The 25,930-nt window shown below is 39.7% G+C and overlaps 1 protein-coding gene across 5 annotated transcripts; it reads right to left on the reverse strand.

Annotated features, from left to right (window-relative positions):
• Window positions 1-249: 249 nt before the first annotated feature.
• Window positions 250-24,973, reverse strand: CLK4 (CDC like kinase 4). 5 transcript variants are annotated; one of them, XM_030808504.1, is made up of 14 exons: window positions 24,805-24,972; window positions 21,132-21,292; window positions 20,256-20,322; window positions 16,416-16,638; window positions 15,209-15,299; window positions 14,747-14,813; window positions 11,600-11,716; window positions 11,346-11,512; window positions 10,673-10,767; window positions 10,292-10,421; window positions 5,959-6,041; window positions 2,885-2,964; window positions 1,428-1,518; window positions 250-1,341 (listed from the first exon to the last, which is right to left on the reverse strand). In XM_030808504.1, the coding sequence occupies exons 2-14, from the start codon at window positions 21,232-21,234 to the stop codon at window positions 1,201-1,203; spliced, it is 1,455 nt and encodes a 484-aa protein (XP_030664364.1). In that variant the 5' UTR covers window positions 21,235-21,292; window positions 24,805-24,972; the 3' UTR covers window positions 250-1,200. The 5 variants fall into 5 exon arrangements, with proteins under 5 accessions (XP_030664364.1, XP_003281644.2, XP_030664365.1 ...); XM_003281596.4 differs by lacking the exon at window positions 20,256-20,322 and having other exon boundaries at window positions 24,805-24,973; XM_030808505.1 differs by lacking the exon at window positions 24,805-24,972 and having other exon boundaries at window positions 17,696-20,322; window positions 21,132-21,215.
• Window positions 24,974-25,930: the final 957 nt, after the last annotated feature.

Consider the following 25,930-nt stretch of genomic DNA (forward strand, 5'->3'; position numbering starts at 1 on the left):
TCAGCCTCCCGAGTAGCTGAGTAGCTGGGATTACAGGCGCGCGCCACCACACCCAGCAATTTTTTTGTATCTTTAGTAGAGACAGGGTTTCACCATGTTGGCCAGGCTGGTCTCAGACCCCTGGCCTCAGGTGATCTGCCTGCCTCGGTCTCCCGAAGTGCTGGGATTACAGGCATGAGCCACTGTGCCTGGCTCCATATAGTTTTTATGTGAAAACAAGGACAGTAAAAGAACAACAACCACAAACCCTAGAGTCAAAAAGTTTATGTTAACCAATCAATTAAATTCTGGAAATTTCAGCAGCACTTTCTTCCCAAAATGATTTCCAATCAAATCCTCTTTCTCCCGTAAGAATTATCACAAACATAAATTGCCTAATAACCTTAATTCTTATAGGTTTACATACTTATGTCATTCGATAAACAGATGCTGGTCAATGTTAAGACTCCTAAGGACTTGGTATTAAAAACTGAAACCTCTCATCAGAATTTCTATTTTTATATCTGTGACTCACCAAACATACTTGGAAATGTCCATTTTCCAAGCTGACTTTCCAGTTAGATTTTAATCTTAAATAAAGTGTGTATGTGGTTTTATTAAACAAACTGTCACAATGGACAAACTGCATGCCTTTCCATGAATGTCTGCTTATCACCCTGATATCACCCAATGAAAAAGAATACAACACTTAAAATTTAATAGAATTCTAACAGTAAACATTTTCTGAGTTTTGGTTTCTAGTACCTGCTTATCTAGAGTTAATAATAATCACCCGTTCAACAATTACAGAAAAAAAAACTTTTAAAGTTAAGTTCTAAATTTGAAGTATATAAAGAATATTCCTTTAAGAATATAAAGTAGTCAAGATTTCCTTTTACTCAAAAAAAATCACTTCAGAGGTGACCTCCATGTACAAAAGGCAAGATCAATCACATTTATCACTGGACACAAAGGATATTTCAAAGGTATTTAAAAATGGTAATTTCAAAAAGAAAAATTAATTTTAATTTTTCTATTGCATTATCAAGACCATACTTGCTTAACAAGTTAATTACGCTATTGATACAAAACATACAGTATTTACACTTAACTGTACAAAATAATTTAATGTTTACAAAAATATTAGAATGTTTAGTTGACTGACACAGTCTTAAGTAATCTCTTCTAGAGAAGTATATAGTAAGACCACTGATTCCCATTTCATTTCTTTTTTAATAAGTCAAAGAAAGGATGCTGCAATGCTTCATCCAAGGTAATTCTTTGAGTTGGATCATATTCTAACATTCTTCGAACCAGGTCAAACAGTTTCTCATGTTCTTCATCATGACAAAGCATAAATTCCTGGGGGAGAAATGTTTTTGTTTTAAAAAAAATTAGTAATAGTGCAAACCTGTGGTTTATTTAACCTTTAATCTTTTTTCTTTTACCTTTAATGGTTTGCAGCGTCTCCTAACATATCTACCAGCAGAACTGTGTTCATCCCAATCTAGCTGGTTATGGTGAAAATACTTGCGTTTTCTACAGAAAAAAAAAAAAAAGTCTGGATTAGTAAAATAACAGGAGTTGTATCTTTACCCTGCACCCATGAGGGGAGACATGGTAAGCGGCTCTCTCTAGGTGTATAGACTTATATAATACATATGAATACAATTTTTAAAAACCTCAGCAACAATTATGTATCAGACACCTTACATCCTCCACCCTGTGAGGTTTTAGTATCTCAACTAAGTTGTTCCTATCACACATGGAACAATGTCAGCTTAAAACTAGGGGCCGCCTGGATCCAGTCCTGTAAATTCTGTTTTCACTAGATCTAGAATGGGGCTGGAAATCTTTAAATAACTCCCTAGGTGGCTTCTGTGATGAAGCTGTGTTTGGAAATACCACCTTGTCTAAGAATATACAGCTGGTTAAGGACAGAATAAATTTCACACTTAGAGTGATATGATTCCAAAACACAAGCTTTTCGATATTCTATGTATTATTTTTATGTCACCTTAAGAAAACATTTATGCAAACGTAAACTTGAGTTAAAAAAAAAAAAAAAACCAAAAAACCCAAAAGCCATTTTGTTTACTAGATCAGTGGTCCTCAACCTTTTTGGAACCAGGGACCGGTTTCACAGACGCAGATCCGGGGAGGAGGGATGATGGTTTGGGATGAAACTTCCACCTCAGATCATCAGGCATTAGATTCTCATAAGGAACCTTCATGCCACGTAGATCCCTCACATGCGCAATTTACAATAGGCTTCACATTCCTATGAGAATCTAATGCCACTGCTTATCTGACAGGAGGTGCAGCTCAGGCAGCAGTAATGCTCACTCACCCGCCACTCATCTCCTGTTGTACAGCCCAGTTCCTAGGGGTTGGGGACCCCTGCACTAGATCACAAGGTAAATATTTTTTATTATATTAGTTTTTAAAAACATGGCCGAGTGCAGTGACTCACGCCTGTAATTCCAGCACTTTGGGAAGCCGAGGCAGGTGGATCACCTGAGGTCAGGAGTCCAAGACCAGCCTGACTAACATGGTGAAACCCCATCTCTACTAAAAATACAAAAATTAGCCAGGCATAGTGGTGGGCACCTGTAATCCCAGTGACTCGGGAGGCTGAGGCAGGAGAATCACTTGAACCCAGGAGGCGGAGGTTGCAGTGAGCTGAGATCGCACCACCGCACTCCAGCCTGGGTGACAGAGTGAGATTCCATCTCAAAAAAAAAAAAGAGGAAGATGCAGTTAGAAGTTGCCTCCAGTACAGAAAAAAAAAAAAAGTCGAAATCTACAGTCCTTGGAATCAGCATCATAACAACGTCGGGTTTTCTGTAGTTTGAATATATCCTATCGCACGTATCCAACAAAAGGCTTCAATCTTAAAACATACCTTGTTTTCTGAATCATGTGTTGTGGTATGGGTCCTAATATTCGTTCCATCATTGCCAGGTGCTCTTTACTATCATGAGTCTAAAAAATGTAAGAAAAAGAAATTTAGCACTCTCCATTTCCCTACAAACACATTAACTTGTTTAATCTAAAATTTCAGTTTCCTTCTTTATTTGTATTTCTTACACTGTTTAAAGAATAACTGGGCAAGGTTACCAGAAAAACTGTCTCCTCATTTTAGTCAGCTGCTTAACCAAAATTAACATCCAGTACCCAATGAATAGTTCACTTGTTAACAGTTACTACTCCCAGGCAATAGACATACATACAGTCCCAACAATTCTCTAAACAATTCTGAGCTAGGTATGTGGGAACATGAATTTCAAAAAGGTTAAGATACTACCTCAAAGTCATATAGCTCATATATGAGGAAAGTTAAGCTATCAACCCATGTCAAAGCACATATCCTTAAATTAGACAGTAACAGAGGCTTGGCTAAAGTAGAATACAGAAAACTGTCAAACTTACAGCTGGAATGGTATGCTTCTAGAGCAGAGATTGGCAAACTTCTGTAAAGGGCCAGACAGTAAATATTTTAGGCTTGGCTGGTCATGAGTGGTCCCTATTGCATATTCTTCTTCTTTTTGTAAAAACAGGCACCAGGCAGGATTTCACCATGGGCCAAAGTTTGCTAACCCTTGTTCTGGAGAGCAGAGGCTGTATGCAACACTTTTAAAAGAAATCTATCAACTACTGTGCCTTGCATATTGCTTCCAAATCGTTGTGATACATGACAGGAATAAGTAATACTAGCTTCACGTTTTAGAGAAATTCCTTAGTTTAAGAGTATTTTTGCAGGGTGGAGTTAAAATATAAACCACCTCTCAAATAATATATACTTCATTTAAAACTCAAAGTGATTTATAATCACAAAATCACCTGAAGCATCCATTTTATATAAGTCAGATTGAAGAAAGCATTCACTTTGCTTAACTTTTCTTGACCCTACAGCTCACCACTGCAAAACCAGACAATACCTCCCAGAACTGATCAATAACCATGATTCTAAGACATCAAACTTATCTATAAACTCAGAGTACTTTTTAACAGGATCTTTACAGATTAGACAGAAACAGAAATCTGGTGAGGTGCCCCACAAACAGGGAATTCATCATTTTGCAATAGCTGCCTAAGTGACTCTGAGCCCATCATAGCTGCATGCCCCCTGCACTGCTCTAACTTCAAATCAACCTCAACAGTATTAGCTGGGATCTCCAGCCCCTCTTCCCCAAACACAACACCTTGATCATACCACGACCCTACTTAAAGTTCTTCAGTGGTTGCATCACCTAAAGCTTTCAAGAATTTAAATTTCAGGCTGGGTGCGGTGGCTCACACCTGTAATCCCAGCACTTTGGGAGGCCGAGGAGGGCAGATCACTTGAGGTCAGGAGTTTGAGACCAGCCTGGTCAACACAGCAAAACCCTGTCTCTACTAAAAATACAAAAAATTAGTGGGGTGTGGTGGCTCGTGCCTGTAGTCCCAGCTACTTGGGAGGCTGAGACATGAGAATCACTTGAACCCGGGAGGCAGAGGTTGCAGCGAGCCGACATTGTGCCACTGCACTCCAGCCTGGGTGACAGAGTGAGACTCCATCTCAGGGGAAAAAAAAAAAATTTAGATTTCATATGTAAGTACAACTTAAGGACAGAGTGGAAAAGAATGTAGAGTTTCCTACTTTTTGTTTTACCAATTAAGGACTCTTTATTTTTAAAAGAAAACTACCAACAACTATGACTATCATTACATAAAAGAGACATTTAAAAAAAAAAAAAAGGAGGGATAATCTCTAAATAAGGGTCAGAATGGCGACCCTGGACAACCATTTTCACTTTGGACCAGTCTACTTTTGGAATCCACTGACTTCTAGTGACTTCTAGGATCAAACCAATACCTTGAGAGGTCTTTTATGAATTGATCCTTGCCTATTATAATTTTCCCATTTATACAAGACACTCTGACAACGCTATTCTTCCCTGAGTAGAATATATTCCTTTACTCTATGCATTTACAGATACTGTTTCTTCTTCCTTATATGCCCACTGCACTCCAGTTTTCTAACTCCTCCTCCTCTTCCTATGTTCTCAGTGACGCCCTCTCTAAAGAAAGTAATTATTAACCTTTCCTGGGTTCTCCCTACCTACACTTTTTCTTTTTCTTTTTTTTTTGAGACGGAGTCTCACCCTGTTGTCCAGGCTGGAGTGCAGTGGCGCGATCTCAGCTCACTGCGAGCTCTGACTCCTGGGTTCATGCCATTCTCCTGCCTCAGCCTCCAGAGTAGCTGGGACTACAGGCGCCCGCCACCACGCCCGGCTAATTTTTTATATTTTTAGTAGACACGGGGTTTCACCATGTTAGCCAGGATGGTCTCGATATCCTGACCTTGTGATCCGCCCACCTCGGCCTCCCAAAGTGCTGGGATTACAGGTGTGAGCTACCGCGCCTGGCCCTCCCTACCTACACTTTCTACATTGTTCTATCACAGCAAATGCTACACTATACTGCAATAGTTTTCCAATGTCTTTTGCATGACTTGAGGAAGATCTTGTCTCTTCACCTTTATGTACTTATACTTAGAAACGCTTAAGACATTATAGATGCTTAATACTTAAGAGTAAAATACAATCCCTTGTTGTTCCTGAATTCTTTTATAAAAAGGAATAAGTGACTCGTTCATGGCCATATTGATAGTCAACATAACTAGAACTGAAAACTGGCCACATTAACACTACTGCAAATTTATGAAGGAGCTCTACAATTTAAAAAAGGAGATAGTATGAACCATACATGAACCATGTGTTACAAACACTAATCACATGCAAAATTAACTATGATCACTCACTCATAGTAACATTTCATTCAACTGTGGTTTTAAAGAATGACCATTTTGCCTAAGTTTTAATCTCAAGAATAATGATGTATGGCAATTTTCCAATATGGAAGTCAAAACTTTAGCATACCTTTAACGTTTACAATTTGTTATGAATTATTAAATGGAATTTACTAGCCACGTACCTGAAAGACTGTGAAACCAAGGTAATATTCAATGAGAATGCAACCTATGCTCCAAACATCACAAGGCTGAGACCAACCTAAAGCTATTTTAAGACAAATAGAAACATTTTATTATGCAACAACTTTTAATTGACAGTACATTAAATCCTTCTCTATATGAGTGCTCCCTTTACAGAACCCATTTGGGAGAATATGACACCAAATTCAGGGTTTATATTTCTAGTTTTACAGCAAATGTTATTCAACACACTGCATAGTCCATATGCTCACATCAAGACACGGTATTCTAACCAGAGAGGGGTGCATGTTATGTAAAATAAAAGGGGGCTACCATTTTGCACGTATACAACCAATTTGTAAAAATATTCCATAGCCTCTGAACTGTTTATATAATGGGAGAGCGCTGCTGTTGAAAGCATCATTATGCTCAGTTCACGGTTAGTCCAAGAATTTTTATATTTTATTAGCACAAATATAGGTTTATAATTATCCTCAGAATGAAATTACTAATCCCTTATCAATTATCATCAACTTGATGCATGAGTTTACTTCTTTCATTAAGAGAAATATTACCGTTTTGCACAAATTGTATAAAAAATATAATGGGAATTATAAGCAGTTTCACCTATAAGCAGAAATTACAGACACATTGGAGCTCAGAGAGGGATCTATATATAAACATCAGGGCTGTCTATACATGATTTTATACACTTTCTCCTTCAGAATTCTCAATGACAGTATTATTCAGATCAGAATAAAACATCTAGCCTTCTTAAATCTCTACTGACTGGGAAGGAGAAAGAACCAACCACACAGATATTTTAATATTTCAAAGATCAAATATTTAGTAAAAAAAAAAGTATAAAGTCTATATTCAAAGACATTTCCATTACTTTCATTATCACTGAAGTTTAAGATAAAAGAAGAAATATATTCAAGTCAATATATAATGACTTAAGTCATTTTTGTTAACCGCCCGCTCCAGTGTCCATCATTTGAACAAATGGATAATAGAGCATGGGCCAGGCGCGGTGGCTCATGCCTGTAATTCCAGCACTTTGGGAGGCCGAGGAGGGTGGATCATGAGGTCGGCAGTTCGAGACCAGTCTGACCAACATGGTGAAACCCCGTCTCTACTAAAAATACAAAAAAATTAGCTGGGTGTGGTGGCAGGCGCCTGTAATCCCAGCAACTTGGGAGGCTGAGGCAGGAGAACGGCTTGAAACCGTAAGGCAGAGGTTGCAGTGAGCCAAGATTGCGCCACTGCACTCTAGCCTGGGCAATAAAAGCAAAACTCCATCTCGAATAAATAAATAAAAATAAAAAATAATAAAAATTTTAAAAATATATACATATAAAAATTAGCTGGGCGTTGTGGCGTGCACCTGTAGAATCCCAGCTACTCAGGAGACTGAGACAGGAGAATCGCTTGAACCCGGGAGGCAGAGGCTGCAGTGAGCTGAGATTGCACCACTGCACTCCAGCCTAGGCAACAGAGTGAGAGACTGTCTCAAAAAAATAAATAAATAAATAATGGAGCATGGTTTTTACCTATTAACACACATAAAATCCGTAAATGCTAGAGCCTGGACCTCATAAAAGTTTTATTTTTCGATCAGGCACGGTGGCTCACACCTGTAATCCCAGCACTTTGGGAGGCCAAGGCAGGCGAATCACAAGGTCAGGAGTTGGAGACCAGCCTGGCCAACGTGGTGAAACCCCATCTCTACTAAAAATACAAAAAATTAGCTGGGTATGGTGGTGGGCACCTGTAAGCTCAGCTACTTGGGAGACTGAGGCAGGAGAATTGCTTGAACCCGGGAGGCAGAAGTTGCAGTGAGCCGAGATCGTGCCACTGCACTCCAGCCCGGGCGACACTGCAAGACTGCGTCTCAAAAAAAAAAGAAAAAAAAGTTTTATTTTTCAACCATTCCTATCTCCCAATTTAGTCTTTTCGCAGGTGACTGTCATCTTCTGCCGTCCACCATTCTAAATCATCTCATTCTTGGATGAGTTAGCTTTTATACCCAACATGAGGCCAATCACCCACTTCAACTCTAGCACCTGACTACATTTTCCTCTCCAACTGAATCATGCCTTCATCCTCACTCCACAAACAAAGGACCTTTCTATTCTCCCAATCTCCTCATTCTTTCTCCTCAAGGCCAGTGACTCCAATTTCAGATTTGTACTATCCCTTGCTTGGCCACATTTGGAACTTTATTATTAACAAGATTGACCATATTCTGGTGGGTGCAGTGGCTCACGCCTACAATCCCAGCACTTTGTGAGGCCAAGGCAGGCGGATCACTTGAGCCCAGGAGTTCGAGACCAGCCTGTGCAACACGGCAAGGCCCTGTCTCCGTTATAAAAAAAAAAAAAAAAAAAAAAAAAAAAAAATCCTTGGCCAGGCGCAGTGGCTCACGCCTGTAATCCAAGCACTTTGGGAGGCCGAGGCAGGAGGATCACCTGAGGTCAGGAGTTTGAGACCAGCCTGGCTAACGTGGTGAAACCCCATCTCTACTAAAAACTATAAAAATTAGCTGGGTGTGGTGGTGGGCACCTGTAATCCCAGCTATTCAGGAGGCTGAGGTAGGAGAATCGCACGAACCTGGGAGGTGGAGGTTGCAGTGAGCTGAGATGGTGCCACTGCACTCCAGCCTGGGTGACAAAGTGAAACTCCATCTCAAAAAAAAAAAAAAAAGGGTTACTATATACTATATTTTACTCAATCTAGGATAGCATACTGTACGATGCACCACTGTTTCATATACCAGTAACAAAGAAAAAATGCCAAATATTTGGGGAAAAATCTGATTCTTAAAATGAGGAATCTATTGCCTTCTAATCTCTGAAAATACCTCTCTGTCCACTATCTCTTCCCATATTGCTTTCTTTTACCTTTACACAGTAGCTCCTTTCAATTTGTACTAAGCAGAAACCCTACTATGATGCATTTAAAAGACAAGCTCTAGAGTTGTGCTTGTTCAATATGGTAATATGGTAACCACTAGCCACATGTGGCTGTTTAAATCTGAAATTTAAATTAATGTAAATTCAAAACTCGGTTCTCCTCAGTCACACTGGCCCCACTACAAGGTAGTCAGTCGCGTACAGTGACTAGTGGCTACCATATGGGACAGTGCTGAAATGGAACATTTCCATCATCAAGGGAAGTTCTGTGGGCAAGAGCTGCATAGCATTCTTGATTTCCTCACCACTTTACTACTCTACTCTAGGTAAATATCGTGAGTTTGCTTTTACACTCCTATTCTGAACTACCAAGTCCTGTTGGACACACAAAAAAAGTAAAAAGTATTAAAATACGATTCCACAAAAATGCTTTACAATCTAACCTCAGTTGGACCTAACTTTAGGCTAAGTAATCAGCTTATTACATTCAACTCTCTTTTTTTTTTCTTGAGACGGAGTCTCGCTCTGTCGCCCAGGCTGGAGTGCAGTGGCACAGTCTCGGCTCACTGCAACCTCTGCCTCCCGGGTTCACACCATTCTCCTGCCTCAGCCTCTCCGAGTAGCTGGGACTACAGGCGGGCGCCCGCCACCACGCCCGGCTAATTTTTTGTATTTTTTAGTAGAGACGGGGTTTCACCGTGGTCTCAATGACCTCATGATCCGCCCGCCTCGGCCTCCCAAAGTGCTGGGATTACAAGCGTGAGCCACCACGCCTGGCACATTCAACTCTCTTAATATGCCTGATCTGAATGTTTCCCAATGTCTCCAAGCTCCCAAGCCAATCTCTGACTTCCCTGATTTATTAACACGACCTGATCTATAAATGTTGAGGCATAACACTCCCTTAATAAGTCCCTTCTTATTTGAAAACTCTGCACCTTAACTCATTTTCTTTCCCAGACTTTCTCACATCAAGGGTTATCACAGGAGCTCTCCTCTTGGAGAAGCCCCTCTTTCTTCTCTTGACCTTTATCCATCCTGTATCTAGACATCTGCCAACCAGTTTCCTCAGTATTTTTGCCAGCCATGTGCTTTTGTGATAGCATGAAAATAGGTACTCATATAACTTCAAAATCACGTTTCTTTGATGCATTTAGCTAACACAGCCTGTTCTCTTATGATCATTTAAGATTTACTTGTTCAAAAATAACCACCACCTGGAATATCTTTCACAGACAGTATCACATGTTTACCACTCAGGAAAAGTATTTATAGCAATGTCCACACATTTTTTACGAAAATAGAAAACGTTTCCTGAATCCTGCTAAGAAGATCATACTTCCCCACCCCACCAGTAAAGCTGTAAAGAACAAAAATCTCTTATTCAATTATAATATCAGAAAGCCTGGTGTCTACTGACCCAAAATGACCTCGGGAGCTCTGTAGTGCCGGGTAGATACCAAAGTACTGTGATGTTCATCATCATACGTTGCACTTCCAAAGTCAACAACTTTGATATCTGTGTTTTTCAGTGTGCGTTCATCACGTTTCTAAGAGAGATACAGTTGAGTAAATATGAAATTCAATAGATGTATTTTATAGCACTACTCAAAAGGCCAGCACATGAATTATCTTCTTGATTGTCAAAGTAAGCTCATGAGAAAGGCAAAGAAGGATTACTTCTTTTTGGTTAAACATCAGGATACAATAAGGCTCAGAGGTGAAATTCCTCATCCAAAGATCATCACGTTAAATTAATTTTAAAGACAACCACCAAAATTAAAACAAGTCTTTAACTTACCATTTTAGAATTATATTTGACTACATAGTCAGACTTCACAAATAAAATATTTTCAGGCTTCAGATCTGTATGGGTTAATCTATTATGATGTAAAACTACAAGAGAACAAAAACACATTATTAGTTTCACTTACAAACTTGATTTGTACTAGCAGGGAAAGGAGGACTGGCAAAGGATACAGCGGTCAAGAGACGTTTCATCTTTACTTGTAAAATGCCTGCTTTTTAGTGACGACATTTGAATATATAGCTTGTATAATAAAAACAAGTTCTCTGGTGCTTAAAGATTTATCTTAATTGTTAAGGAGGTACAAACATAAAAAATATTTAAAAATAAAGATTTATCGCTGGGCACGGTGGCTCACGCCTGTAACCCTAACACTTTGGGAGGCCGAGGGGGGCAGATCACGAGGTCAGGAGATCAAGACCATCCTGGCTAACACTGTGAAATCCCGTCTCTACTAAAAATACAAAACATTAGCTGGGCGTGGTGGTGGGCGCCTGTAGTCCCAGCTACTCAGGAGGCTGAGGCAGGAGAATGGCGTGAACCCGGGAGGCTGAGCTTGCAGTGACCCAAGAGTGCCACTGCACTCCAGCCTGGGCGACAGAGTGAGACTCCGTCTCAAAATAAATAAATAAACAAACAAATAAAATTATTTATCAAGTGTACTTACAATTTATTGACTGGCAGATCTGATATGCCATCTGCCTGATGTGGTCGATTTGAAATGGCAGAAAGCTGTTTTCTTTAATGAAATCATAAGTACTAAGTCCCAGCAGTTCAAATACAATACAAACATGACCATGATGATCAAACCATTCTAGCATCTGGACACATCGGCTAAAACAGAGCAAAATAATAATTCAGTTTACAGAAATCTGAATATTTCATGTAATATGATGGCTCCTAGGTTAAAGTCATACTTACAAGACACTATTGGGATCAGTACTATTTAAGTGCTCTAATACTTGGATTTCTGAACGAGCTGCTTCACGGTAACGGCCTACATTTTTTACGATTTTCACTGCTACATGCATGCCATCCCTGAAAAATAAAATTAAGATAAAAATGATAAATGTACAAGAGTGAGTTGAAGCCATGTTATGCTCTAAAGCATAATCTTAATTACCAATTCCTCTATGCCATTTAAAATAATCTTTCAGAACATATAGCAGATTCCATATAACATCTTCTCCATTTTGATAAAATACTTTATATGAAGTGATAATTCCCTTAATACTTATGAGTATTAACGTTTGCTCCCAGAATTTTAAATTTAATTACATTTTATACAACAACAGTTTTAAAAGATACATACAAATGTAAACCAAAAATAGGCTATGCTACTGTTGAAAGCATTCATTCATTTACCAGGCTAGGCCTACTCTGTGCCAGGCAATGCATAGATATTAGTGATTAAAAGACGGGGTGTGTCCCTACGTACTTCAAAGTCTAATGGAAAAGACAGACACAGAAACAACTTAGACTTCTTCACAGAAGAGGTGACACATAACTGAGTCCTGAAAGATAGCTGGGAGTTTGTCAGATTGGGAGGGAAACATACAGGTAAAGGAGACCCCAACTCTAAGTAATGAAGCCCAGAAAACCCTTGGCAGATGCACTAATGCCAGTTTACAGAAACAGCTACAGGGGAGGGCAGTGGGCTGTAGACTGGGGCATCTGTCAGAATGCTTCCTAAAACGTATAGAGCATAAATGTTTCAAATCTTCAATTTCTTTTTATCTTCCTTTTTAAACCTAATCTACCTACAGATGAGCCAGCATTCAAGCCTTCTTTTTCACTATGAGCCTTCCACTTTACAAAACCATAACCATCTCTTACTAGTGTAACAAGATGTATGCCCTAGGCTATAAAAAACATTTGGGGCAAACAAACACGTATTCTAATGGCTGGATACAAAACCTTTTTCCACATCCAGTGGGTTTCCAATTCATTGCTTTCAACAAGGCCCCAATGAATGTGAACTGATAAGTCACTAAAAAAATTCTTTAATGTTTGGCATATACCTCAAGACTTGAAAGAACTCTAATAAGATTACTGTGACAAAGCTTCTACTCCTATCTATTTAATTATATGACCAAAAAGTTTTCTCAGTGCTTGTATCCATAAAAACGAAAAAAGAAAACAGACAATGCTAAACAGTCAGATATTTATCTATGGCCACATGTACTCATTCTTTTAGAGGCCTCAACTGCTCCAATAAAGGAAACATTCCAGGCCAGATGTGGTACAGGTGTGTGCCACACGTGACTACAGGCTCACACCTGTAATCCCAGCACTATGGGAGGCTGAGGCAGAAGGATCACTTTAGGCCAGGAGTTCCACACCAGCCAGAGCAACACAGTGAGACTCCATCTCATTTAAAAAAAAAAAATTTTAAGATACATTTCATTATATACACCAAGACTTAGACTTTCAAGAAATTCTAAAAGGACATTAATGGGATGACTGGTGAAATCTGAATAAAGTCTGCAGATCAGTTGGCAAAATTTGAAAACATATGTATGTATAATGATAAAGTAAATCTTATAAAATGTTAACATTTGGAAAATGGGTTAACATTTGGAATATATGGGAATCTTTGAACTATTTTATCAATTTTTCTGTAAGTCTGAAAATATTTCAGAATACTTTAAAGTTCAATTTACATTCACATATTTGTTGCAGAAAAGCAAAATGTGGGGATAATTTAGGATAGTATTTATGGAAAGTGAAATGACAATAAATTCAGTAATAAAACATTTCTAAGTATTCAAGAAGAGTTTGTTTATGGATGATGGTAGGTATCAAGCTGCTATGGTATTTAGATTCCCTGAAATGCATTTAGAGAGAGGTAAGTTTTATTTTTTAATATTAATATTTACAACAGGTTGGAAATTACATCCTTCCCAAATAATTTATGATAAAAAATTTTGTCATTTTAGAAATGTGCAGTTTCGCGAAAGTTCTAAGAGCTTCACTTACAAAAGTTTTCAAGCCACAAAATAGGGGCCCTAGAGGAAAACGGTAAAATGAGGCAGAAAGGGTCAAATCACAAACTTTATTCTCTAGGCCCTAGATAATAAAATTTCTTTATAGTTTAGGAAGCTAACTCTTAACATTTAAGATTAGACATGCTTTATTGCCTCTGTAATCCGAAATTGCCAAATCTTGTATACAGGGTCAAGGGCCTCAGTTCTGGAGTTCTAAGCAATTCCTTCACTTGAACATCCACTTTAATTTCAAGGATTTCCCACTGTTGAAATTTGTCATCATTCTTTTTTTTTTTTTTTTTTTTTTGAGATGGATTTTCACTCGTTGCCCAGGCTGAAGTGCAATGGCACAATCTTGGCTCACCACAACCTCCACCTCCCTCCCCTCCCGGGTTCAAGTGATTCTCCTGCCTCAGCCTCCCAAGTAGCTGGGATTACAGACATGCGCCACCACACCCGGCTAATTTTGTATTTTTAGTAGAGAATGTATTTCTCCATGTCGGTCAGGCTAGTCTCGAACTCCCAACCTCAGGTGATCCGCCTGCCTTGGCCTCCCAAAGTGCTGCGATTACAGGAGTGAGCCACTGTGCCTGGCAGTCAGCATTCTTAAGATCCACATTCATGGTAAATAAATCATACACAGTTCAAGAAATTTTGGTGAGTAATGTACCCCCCAAAACACGTGGCTACCATTTAAAATCTATTCCATCTTGGCCAGGCACGGTGGCTCAGGCTTGTAATCCCAACGTTTTGGGAAACTGAGGTGGGCAGATCACTTGAGGTCAGGAGTTCGAGACCAGCCAGGCCAACATGGTGAAACCCCATCTCTACTAAAAACACAAAAACTAGCTAGGTGTGGTGGCGCGTGCCTGTAATCCTAGCTACTCAAGAGGCTGAAGCAGGAGAATCACTTGAAGCCGGGAGGCAGCAGTTGCAGTGAGACAAGATAGCACCACTGCACTCAAGCCTGGGCAACAGAGGCCCTATCTCAAATAAATAAATAAGTAAAATTTCATCTAAATTATGAATCTTTCCCCACCAAAAATATCAGAATGTTCGAAAAGCAAAAAAACAAACTTACATGCCATGATCAATGCACTCTACAACTTTGCCAAAGGCTCCTTCACCCAAAGTGTCCACGATTTCATCTAAAGTGAGGAGGGAAAAAGAGGTGTAAGTACCTGAGTACAAATTGTCTAGTTATTCAAACAATGAATGCTTAAGTGTGGAATATTTTCAAATGATCTCTATCAAAGCATAACTAAGGTTTCAGCACTCAAATTATTTTAGTTTCAGCTGCTACAAAAACAATTAGATAGAGCTATCTTTCTTGCTCTAATCTCAAATTCCACTGATTATTTTGGAACTTTAGAATAGAAATATTTAAATTCTACAGAAAAGAAGAAATACAAAAGAACAAACAAACCCACAAAAAACAAAATAAAAAAGCAATGAAGAGTTCTTTAGCCCCCCGCTGACAAACTATTCTTAAAAAGATTATTCTTTCTGCAAAGTTTAAAAAGTGTTGAAAAATATTCTATACATCTTGCTCTTAGAACGTCTCCACTTTGACAGATCAGGTGACCCTCCTCATCATCCTCTATACTCCTGGATCTTTTCCTTCGGTGGCTCTTCTGGAACGGCAAGTGGGCAGCACCAAGATCGTCCAGCCAATCAATATATCAGAGTGAATTCAGGGCAGAATACGCAATTCATTCAGCGGGGAGATATTCAGGCATTCAGATAAGCACCAGGCCACGAACAGTTGGCAGGAGCAATTTCAAATTCAGTCCCCAGAAATTCACAGGGCACAGTTTATGTTACAGAAGAAAAACATGGCAAGGAACAGATTTTCAGATAAGATACTTAAAGTGGCAATAGAAAAAAACAACACAATTGTCTCTTTAAAATACTGATTTACTTGAAGTCTGAAATTTAAAGAATGCAATGTCATGATTTACTTATCTCTTGCTATAAATAGCATATGCTGTGAATTGAGATGTCTAGTTTGTCAGAAAAATGTTTTAAAATGTCAAGACTATTTGAAATTATCCTAATTTAACAATATTTTAAAATATACATGATTAAAATAAAAGGGGAAAATAAAAGCTAGTTAATTTCAATGTTCAATCTAATAAAAACTGGTTTTACTGAAGGGGAGAAACTAATTCAAAGTTTACTGCTCAAGCAGGTGAAGATGTCTGAGTGTTAAAAAAAAAAAAAGGGGGTGGGGGGCAGACTTTTTGGATGTTTCCCATTCAGCACCCATTTTCACAACTTCAAAAGAACTCATCGCAGACAATGATGCACCGTACTACGGAACTATGCTCTATGCAGGTTAGTAACATTTAGGTATCCACCAGTGCAATGTTTCACGTTTATTTTCAAGTACCAGATAAAGGGTTTCTAAGAAAAAAGAAAATGCTTAAGATGAAAGAAAAGATATGGGTGCATGATTTTTTCATAAGAATATGTTACAAATACAAAAATATTTTTATTATTAAAATCAATAAACTCATTATCTGGTCTGCAGAGTATGAGGAAATGTGGGCAAATGAGGGCTAGCTAATAAATATACAGATCAGCTACAAGAATTTGGAGGTTTCCTTTAAGGATTTAAGTAATATAAATACAATTATAATATATCCAAATAGTATTTTATATATATATAAAAAATTAGAAACTTATCAGCTCATTAAGAGTACACACAAATAAAACTCCACTCAAACTAAAAACAAAACCAATCATACCGAACGTGACTGATGACTTGAACAGTGTCTATTGCGCTTCCTTTTAGGACTGCTTCTCCTGCTGCGGACTGAAGATTTACTGCAGTGGATTCGATAACCGCTTTCAATGTCTCTGTGATAATGTCTAGGAACGTATCCTTCACAGTAGTCATTCCTGTATTCGTCAACGTATCTCCGGTCCCGATAATCTCGCTCATTCAAGGACCTTGCTTCTAAATAATGACTGCAAACACATTAAAAGATTTCAAATTATTCTCTTCATTCTGCAATAATGTGGTTCAAACAAAACGTTTTTCTCAAAAATTTTTAAACAGCTAACTCAATATAAGAAAAAAATTCAAACAGATGAATTAGCATTTATATTTATCTCATAAAGCTTAAGAAATAATTTTACTTTAACAAACAAGCAAATGGGCCCATTACAGAGATTGCTGTCAAGCACTTCACACCAAGGAATAAAGCTTGAGTCAAATCATTAATTCATGTCTAGTGTTTACTTGATTAAGTGTTCCTTTACCTTCTGCACCTGTATCTAAGCTGTCTTAGTGTCTCACAGAGGTACAGTCAGAGGCAGGCAAAAAGGATTCCTTTCTCTTTTAATGTACGAGCATTTTAGATATCCCTGGCACAGAGAGAATTCCTTCATGAAAAGTATATTAGAGCTATAAGGAGCCTTAAATGTATTCCAGCCCTTTCATTTTACCGACGACTACATTAAGATCTCTAGAAGAAAAATGATTTGCCAAGGTTGTATAACACATTAGTGACAAAAACTAAAATATTTTCAAACCACTGTTATACAGACCAATTTTATTACACACATCATTTATCATGTCTCCTCTATTCTTTGCATTTCTAGCCTTGTTATTTGTCTGAGAAACAGACAACATAGCTTTTGAGGACTGCCTCATGTGCCAAAGGCATCTAAAATATATCCTCCTAAAATAAGAAAGGGATCCTGTAGTTTAGTATTACAGTAGTTCCACCATCCTACTTCCCTTTGCATTTCTAATTTCCTGTCATTCCTGTTTGAGAAATACCTAAGAAACAACAGAAAACACCATCATCTAGTGCCATAGTGCTTTAATCTACAGATCCCTTTGAAAATCTGCTGAAAGCCATGGACTCTCTTCCCTAAGAAACACGTAAACAAAACTTGGCAAGGAATTTCAGAGGTCATGGACCTCAGGATGTCAATGGATCCCAGTTAAGTGGCCTTGATCTGATGGAAAGAAAAGGACATAGATTCAATTGGCCCAGTTTCCCGTCCCCCTCTCTACCTGGGATGAGTGTCCTCTTCAACAGAGTGCGAAGCTTCAAGAGGGATGCACATGGAGCACTGAGGAAGAGAGGGGACACCTGCCCAGTCAGACAAATCGGCTAAAATAATCCTAACAAGCAATGGAGTGACGGGTGTTGACTAGATTGCCCTCACCAACCCCTTTCCTTTCCCCAGAATACACTGTCATTCTTTTTCCCAGGGGGCTGGTTTAGGCAGAAATAGAAGCATCTTTACAACTACTACCCAATAGGGCTAGCATCAAATCCAGGCTGGGGAGATACAGAAACCCGGTTCTCTTTCCCTAGCATCAGCTTTAAGTTGTATTTATTGGAGAAACAACTCAGGATATTTGGGTAAGACTGTGGGTAGTCTAGGTTAGAGATCTGATCAGTTGGCTTGGAACTGTCAGGGAGAGACCACCAATACAATAAGCTAGACGTGACCATACTCTTAAGGGCATCCTTCCCGTAAAAGTCCAAAATCCTTCTATTAGAAAAAACTAGCACTAACAATCTTTAGCGGGAATACTGCATGGAATCGGAGCTGCTAAGCCATAAACAACGTAGAGAGTAGCAAAACATGGAGTGAACACCATGAGGACAAACGAAAAGGATGAGAGTCTCTTCAATAGATAACGGCCAATGAGCAAGGCTGAGAGATTATATAGACAAAGTCTACGGAATTACACAGGCTATGGGCAGGGTAGACAGGATGAACAGACTGATTTAATTTTTTAAAATATCCACTGAATGCCCAGTGAGTATTTCACTATAGCCTTTCAAATAGCCAAGACGGATGAGGGTAAGGGCATTCGTTTTTATATCCACACAGGTCCTGTGGGAGATAAAAAAAAAATTATATAAGGCAAAGTCCCTGCCAACAAATAATGAACAATTTGAGATTACTCACATAAAAATGAAACAAAATCCAACAATGTAGGAAATTCTAAAAGGTTACAACACATGAGTGCTTAGAGTCAGAGATGGGGAAAAAAATCTGTTTAAAATGGTCAGAGAATAATTACAAAAAAGATGGAAATAAGAGTTGCATCTTAAAGGGAAGCCAGGATTTGGACAAAGTAGAATACAGAAGAAATTCCAGGGGAGAAGAATGGCATATTACCATCTTAAATTCATATGGCACTTTTAGCCACAATGGCCTAGAGATGCATTTGTCTATGCATTACTCAGGAAAAAGACAATCCCAGCAAGAGTAACTTTCACACAGGGGAATGTAGACAAATAAGTAAGCTGAGAGTAGCATCGTTAAAAACCCTGCGTGCTAGGCTGAAGAGTCTTTCTCAAAGGACGGTCTATTTATCAACAGTATCAAATATGGAGTTCTTATTAAAAATGGTAACCCTGGGCCTTAGGTCATACTCACTGACTCTAAATCTGGTCAATATACCTCCAAGGTGATTCTTATTCACACTAAAGTTGGAGAATCACTAGTTTAAGACTTGATACTTTATGTTACAGGCTTCCGACCACAATCTATAAAGGTAGGGTTTACAGCCGCATCAGTCTTTCTAATGCAGAATGGATTAACTAAGCCTGTAGACAGGGAGACCAATTCACAGGCTGCCTCCAAAAGACAAATCATACAGAAAAGACACTATGCAATATATATATGACAAATGGTTAAAATAATGTCATAAAAAGCTCTTCTAAATCAATAAAAAAATACTTTAATAAGTAGGCTAAGAATAAAAAGATGTTCAAATGATCAATAAATATATGACAGCGGACAAATTCGTTAGAAATTTAAAAATTCAGTTTAATCAAAACATTATTCTTGGCCTTTCAAAACAGCCAAGATTGGTGAGAGCATGAAGGAGCACGTTGTATAATTTGGCAAACTCTCTAGAAAAAGAAATATGAACCTGTAGCAAGAAATTTTTAAGAGTTCACACCCTTTAACTTAAAAATGCTTCTTCCTGGAGTGTATTTTCAGGAAATAATCAATGGCAAAGATTTAGACACAAAGATTTTTTTTTAATTATAATTTTACAGCTAAATAATGGGGACTAATTTCCTACAGAGATTACCATCTTTATACTTTTCTGCATTTCTCAGTTTTTTGTTATTTTATAAAAACACTCAAAGTTTTTGATCTTCAAAAATTAGAATATTCTGGATGATGGTGAACGTTGACCACCAAACACACCTGGTACAAATGTCAAAGAAGGCATTGGCCTGGTGGTTAACTGGACGCAGTATCATGTTTATGTAGTTAACTATGAGCACAAATGAACTGTTCATCACTCTTATCACTTCCTTTGTATATATACAGTGTGTAATTATCCTATGAATAACCAGTACTATGATGTTAATTAAGCCTTAGGGTTTTTTATATTTATTAATAGTGGGGTACAGACAGTTTTCTTTAGTGTACTGTGCATTATTAATTATCTCTGGTCTTTGAAATCCTGTCATAAACCTTCCCCCTTCCCCTTATATAACAATGTGTATGAAGCATGATTTGTCTGCACTGACTACAAATAAGCTCAGTTTGGCAGAACAAGTCTGTTAACGTGGAGAAGGAAAGAAATTACATACTGTTTTTTAAAGTAACCCCAGCTGGCTAATTTAGAAAGCAATCTGGTAAACAGTCCCAATGGAACATCTGCACAAAACAAGAAAACAGAACCAACAAAACAAACGAAAAAGGGAAATTAATTCAAGAGTGAAAACTTACCTAGCCTTTCTTTAATCATTTAGAACTTTAAGATTCCTTTAATTCTATATAAGTATATTACCTCCAAATTTTACACTGGTAAGAATACAATAAAACAGGACACATGCTGTTGCAAGTCTTTATTGAGGCCATTTCCCAAATAACTAGCTACTACCTATGCAAAAGAATAGTTCCTAAATAAAGCCAGCTTCTAAAAATCCCAAACAAACATATCCCTTGGCCTCATCTACAAATATGACCTGTACAACATGGTGTAAGTGACTAATAATACATGCTGCTTTTCTCTGTTGGAATAACTGCTCCCCTATCAAACCCTATCTTATTTCTGAAACAATGAGCACTACAACATACCTGTCTCCCTCCTACATAGAAGCTAAAGGTACTCATTGGGCATTCTATCACTACCACTTAACTTTTTGTGTGTCATCTCTCTAATCACGTTACTGGCAGTTGGGAGTCACCATGTTATTTAATACATTTTACATTCACTTACTGATCCACTGTCTCCTACCACTTCCAGGCAGACAGACATACATAAGGATAAGAACTTTGTTTTATTCGCAGCTGTAGCCTCAGCACCTATAGTCTAGTCTAAAATAAGTACTCAAATATTTTCTAAATGAATATTTGTTGACTGAATTATAAAACAATTTGACAGATGAAAGCTATACAAGCAAATGACAAATCATTTAAAACTATTAAGAGCTAAAATGCTACTAGTTCAAGAGTTAATTTACCAATCAGATTCTTTGAACTGGTGATGTGGTTTACAATGCCTGTTCTCTTGTGTGCTACTATGAGATCTCCTCTTCCGCTTGTGACTTCCACGGTAGCTTTCATGTCCCCAGCTTTCTCTGCTATCCCAATCAGGACAGTGAGTTCTTTTGGAATGCCGCATCTGTTGATAGAAATGAAAAGGGAATTGTGGAGGTTATAGATGTGTGATAGTTAATTATTATATATTAATATTATTTAAGTATCAAAACCCAATACACAGGGTCTTACAGGCTCCAAAATCTTTTTAGGTGGTAATGCTTCCCAAGGCACCGGTATGTCAGATGACTGCTAAGAGGCATAGAAATTCTAGTATTAAATTGTGGGTAATACTGATACCTTAAGACATTTTTTTTTGAATTCTGATTACATCCAGGACAAATTCTCAGCTTGGTGCTTGTCTTCAACTACATTTACTAACTGCCTTTTTAAAAATTAAAAAAAAAAAAACAAAAGGGGGCCAAATAAAAAGGTTCAGGCCTAGTGTTTCCAGCAGACAAGAGTATTTAGCTAAAAATTAATATCGTTTTTATTTATCTTGTTTTATTTTGTTACTTTCTACTTATTAGTGATTTTCCAATTAAGTTATTGACATATTTTCTTTTAAAAATGTTAACATTAAAATGTGAGCTGATTTAAGGAGAAATAATATCACAGTGTTATGCAGCTTTGGCAAAGTACTGTAATACAAATAACTGAAGTGCGAGACAAAAACACTTAGGGATACTAAATATGGGAGGTGACTTTGTTTTAACGGTAAAGAGTTATTCAATGATGAAGCTTCTTTTTCTCAAATTCTCCATAGTTCTTTTCTCTGAATCTCAGAATGACTCTAAGCTTTGAGAATATTAGTTCTGTGTGGATAGAACACAATATTCAACAGAGAAACTGAAGAGATATAAATAGGTGATTTTAGGCCGGGTGCGGTGGCTCAGGCCTATAATCCCAGAACTTTGGGAGGCCAAGCCCAGGAGTCTGAGACCAGCCTGGGCTACACATAGTGAAACCGTCTCTACAAAAAAATTTTTTTTAATGTTTATGTGATTTTATGAACTCATTTTCTCTATCCAACAAGTTCATTTTCGTATCCAGCAGTTATTCTTAACCTTAAAATCTATTTGTAGTAAATCTGGAGTAACTCTGAAAAAGAACTCAACCTACAAGGATGCACACTGAAGCATGGTCACAGTGAAAGCAAACTTTCATCTGACTATTCACAAACTCCAATACATCACCTGGGTTCCTTCCACGCTCAGCATCTGTGCTCAAACAATATAACCCCTATCTGTCTCTCCCCATCTTAATTATTTTCCAAAGCAGTTAAGTTCTAAGAGTCAGGTCCAAACTCTGCTAAACGGGGTGAGTTTAAATGGTAAAAAGAGAAGATTTCACAATTCAGCAAGGACCTGAAAAAAGCTAAAATGGAGTAAAACCCACTTACTTAACCTCATTCAGCTTGCCCAAATGACATAATAAGCAAACAAATGCAAGTAGAAATTTAAATGATTTTAAATGGATTAAAGGTTTTGAAGTGAGGCAGCTTCAATTCTTCTGGGAGGTATTCCACAAGAAAGTATGTGTCACGCCATCACAGTCTGATTGCCACCAGATAGTCACATATTTTAATTAACTCTCTTGCTGATTCTAATCCTATACTCATCAAGCATCCTTCTAATGTGGCTCTTAGCTTACTTTACAGAGGAAGAGAAGGCACTGATCAGGTCAAACAGCAATTCTAAAACTCTTGTTAGCGTCTCAGTCCGGTTTGATACAAATGGAGTCACTTCCACATGGGAACATGACATGAATAACAGCACAAATTTACTTGAGGCAAAAGGCCAAAACACAAACTTTCGTCATTAGAGCTATCAAGAAAAATTTATGGCTGGAGGCAGTGGCGCCTCATCCCTTGAGCCCAGGAATTCGAGACTGGCCTGGGCAACACGGCGAAACCCTGCCTTCACAAAAAAATACAAAAAATTAGCCGCACATGGTGACTTAAGCCTGTAGTCCCAGCTACTGGGGAGAATCACTGGAGCCCAAGGAAGTCAAGGCTGCAGTGAGCCATGATCACGCCATTGCATACCAGTATGGGCGACAGTGAGACCCCGTCTCAAAAAAAAAAAAAAAAAAAAAAAATGTATATTTCAAGTGCAATTCTTCTGAAGCGTTCCGTCAAATACCAAAGTTGTATTTTAACCACAACAGGAACTCAGCTTGGTTAAGGATTTTTAAATCACAGCAAGCAAAATCACATCTGATGACCGAGGATTATTATTATGACCCTCCATTATTATGAAGTTTTTTCAAGACTTATGTGTCTTCTTCAGTTTTGTTTTTTCCTCTTCTACTGTAAGTCTGCCACAACCAGCTAACCTCCAGCAAAACAGAATTCTGAAATTATCAGTTAATATGCAAACATTAAAATAAGAACGAACTCCCTTGTCAGAGTCCAAAATTCTTCTCAAGTTCACTACTTCAAATTTAATTCAGCTGTCAGTCCCAGCCTCTGACGTCCCCCACTCACCCTGCAATGTTCAAAAATATTTTATCTGGAGGCACAAAGATCACCCGACCCACGTTCTATGTGGTAAGGTTCCTTCGCACACATAAAAAAGAAAAGCAATCTAGAATCATGACACTGCCTCTAATTAATAAAGGATCCTACATGCTAGAATAACTAGGTATCTTTCAAAAAATAATGACACAATGGATCTCATATGTGGAGCCATCGCCACTGCCCTTAAGATCCTGTAGTTCTTGACAACTTTACGCTATGTACATGGCTTAAAAACATCGAAATTGGTTATAAGTTTAGGATTGGATGGCTCCAAGAGGACTGCATTTAATGGGTTACAAGCCTGTAGGGGTGTGTAAAAAGCACAGGACAGCTATGAAGCAAGACAAAAGTGGCTGGCGAGTTCAGTTTGCGGGGCGGTTTCCTAAGGATCGGATAAAGCGTATCTGGGCTATTTAGGCAACCAGGGATAATAAGACGCAAAACTACCAGAAATGCAGGTTCGCTGCAACAATGTTGTGTTCAGCATAGTACAGAGGACTAGCCTCCGCAAATTTCCACCTCTCACAAGCAGCTACTGCCCTCAGCCACCTGGATTTGCACGGACGCCCGGTCCCCACCTCCCGGCTCCTGGGCACCCGGCCAGTGCCTTTGGCGCACTCAAGACAGGGGCAAATGCTTGACTCTGGAAAACCCCCGAAACGCTACCAAGGGCCCCGGCCAGGAATCCAGGGGAAGACTTGATCTCCGACAGCACGAATGCCGGAGACGGCTCTCGAAGGGTCTCCCGACAGGTCCTAGCGCCCGCCGCCAAAAGAGGTCCCGACAGGGTTAACCAAGAGCCGCGCTCGCCAGCCAGCAGGGGACGGCGAGCCCACGGCCTCCGGAGCCGCGACGCGAGCGGCCAGGGCCCTCAGAGAAGGGTCAGCGGCAGAACCGCGACGCCCGAGCAACTTTCGGTGCTTCCGGCGTGCACCAGCCGAGCAGCGCCCCGCAGAACTCCCAACTCAGATCCAGAAGCCCAGGCCCCTAACGCGGTCGTTTCTCCGACACCTGGCTCGGAGACCTTTTAAAGACCGACAGCCGCCTGGCCCAGCACACACCATCTGCAACCCTACCTCCGCAAAAGCAAATGGCCCTTCGGCCGAGAAATGTCGCCAAACTGCCGTCTTCCCTCCTCGGCCGCTGCGACAAAAACCCCACAAAATGGCGGCAGCGCCGTCGCCCTACAATCCCGCGGGTCGCCTCTAGCACCACCTACGCCGCGCGAACGCGCCTGCGTGACAGAGCCTTGCGCGCTCCCGCCGCTCCACCTAAGGGCGGGGCTCCACGTGACGTAAGGGCGGGGCTCCACGTGACGTAAGGGCGGGACCCGAGCCTCCACACTGCGGCTGCGCGGCCCAAGCATCCCGACCCCGGTCCCGGGGCCTCTGGGCGGAGAGGGTGTTTACGTTCTCTACGGGCTTGGGTGGAGCCGGGAAGGAACGCCCGTGTCCCGCCCTAAGTGTGTAACGCGTGTCTGCCCCTTGAGATGGAGTTATCCTGAGTGCGGCACCTCTCAGCAGGGCCGGCTGGTGCCCAGTTTCCTGCTCTCCCAGCCGAGGGCGCCGCGCCATCACGCTTTGCCTGCCCCCTCCCCCGGGACCTCAACTCCCGAAGCAGCTGGCACGCGACAACGGCCCCAAAACCGCCCAGGGCGGGGCCTGGCTGGTGCCTGGGCTGTTCCGTGGACTGGGTGCTTGTAGTCCAGCCCACGTGGCGCTTCCAGTCTAAGGTGGATTCGGGTAAAGAGGCTGTCTCAGTAAACAAGCTCAAGGGGTGCTCATCTTTTCAAGGCACGTGCTCCCATTCGGAACAAAACAAAAACCCGGAGGTTTCAATGGAGACTCCTGACAAGGTTTTCCTGTTAGGATCCCTACCTCCTGAGCAGATAAGGTAGCTGGAAGTTTCCCTAACGAAGTTTTCCCCACTTTTTTGTGCCTGAGGGCTGATTTTATTCAAGGCAGAAAAATGCGTCTGAGCTAGTGATAGTCCGTTATTGGGCTTGCTTACCTCAAATAAGGTATTCTGCAGTTCTAAGAGCCCGCAGGCAGTTCCCCCGTGTAAGTACGTGACATGAGAAATATTAGGGTCAAAGTCGGAGCCCTGTGAGGAACACTTAAGGGCCAGAGGAAAAGGGGCCTGAGAAGGAATGATCTGGAGAGGAGAACCAAGAATAGGGTGTCAAAGCAAGGGAGGGCTTAA

The sequence above is a fragment of the Nomascus leucogenys genome, unplaced genomic scaffold (genome assembly GCF_006542625.1).
Source record: "Nomascus leucogenys isolate Asia unplaced genomic scaffold, Asia_NLE_v1 Super-Scaffold_3019, whole genome shotgun sequence".
In the NCBI taxonomy this organism is placed as follows: Eukaryota; Metazoa; Chordata; class Mammalia; order Primates; family Hylobatidae; genus Nomascus; species Nomascus leucogenys.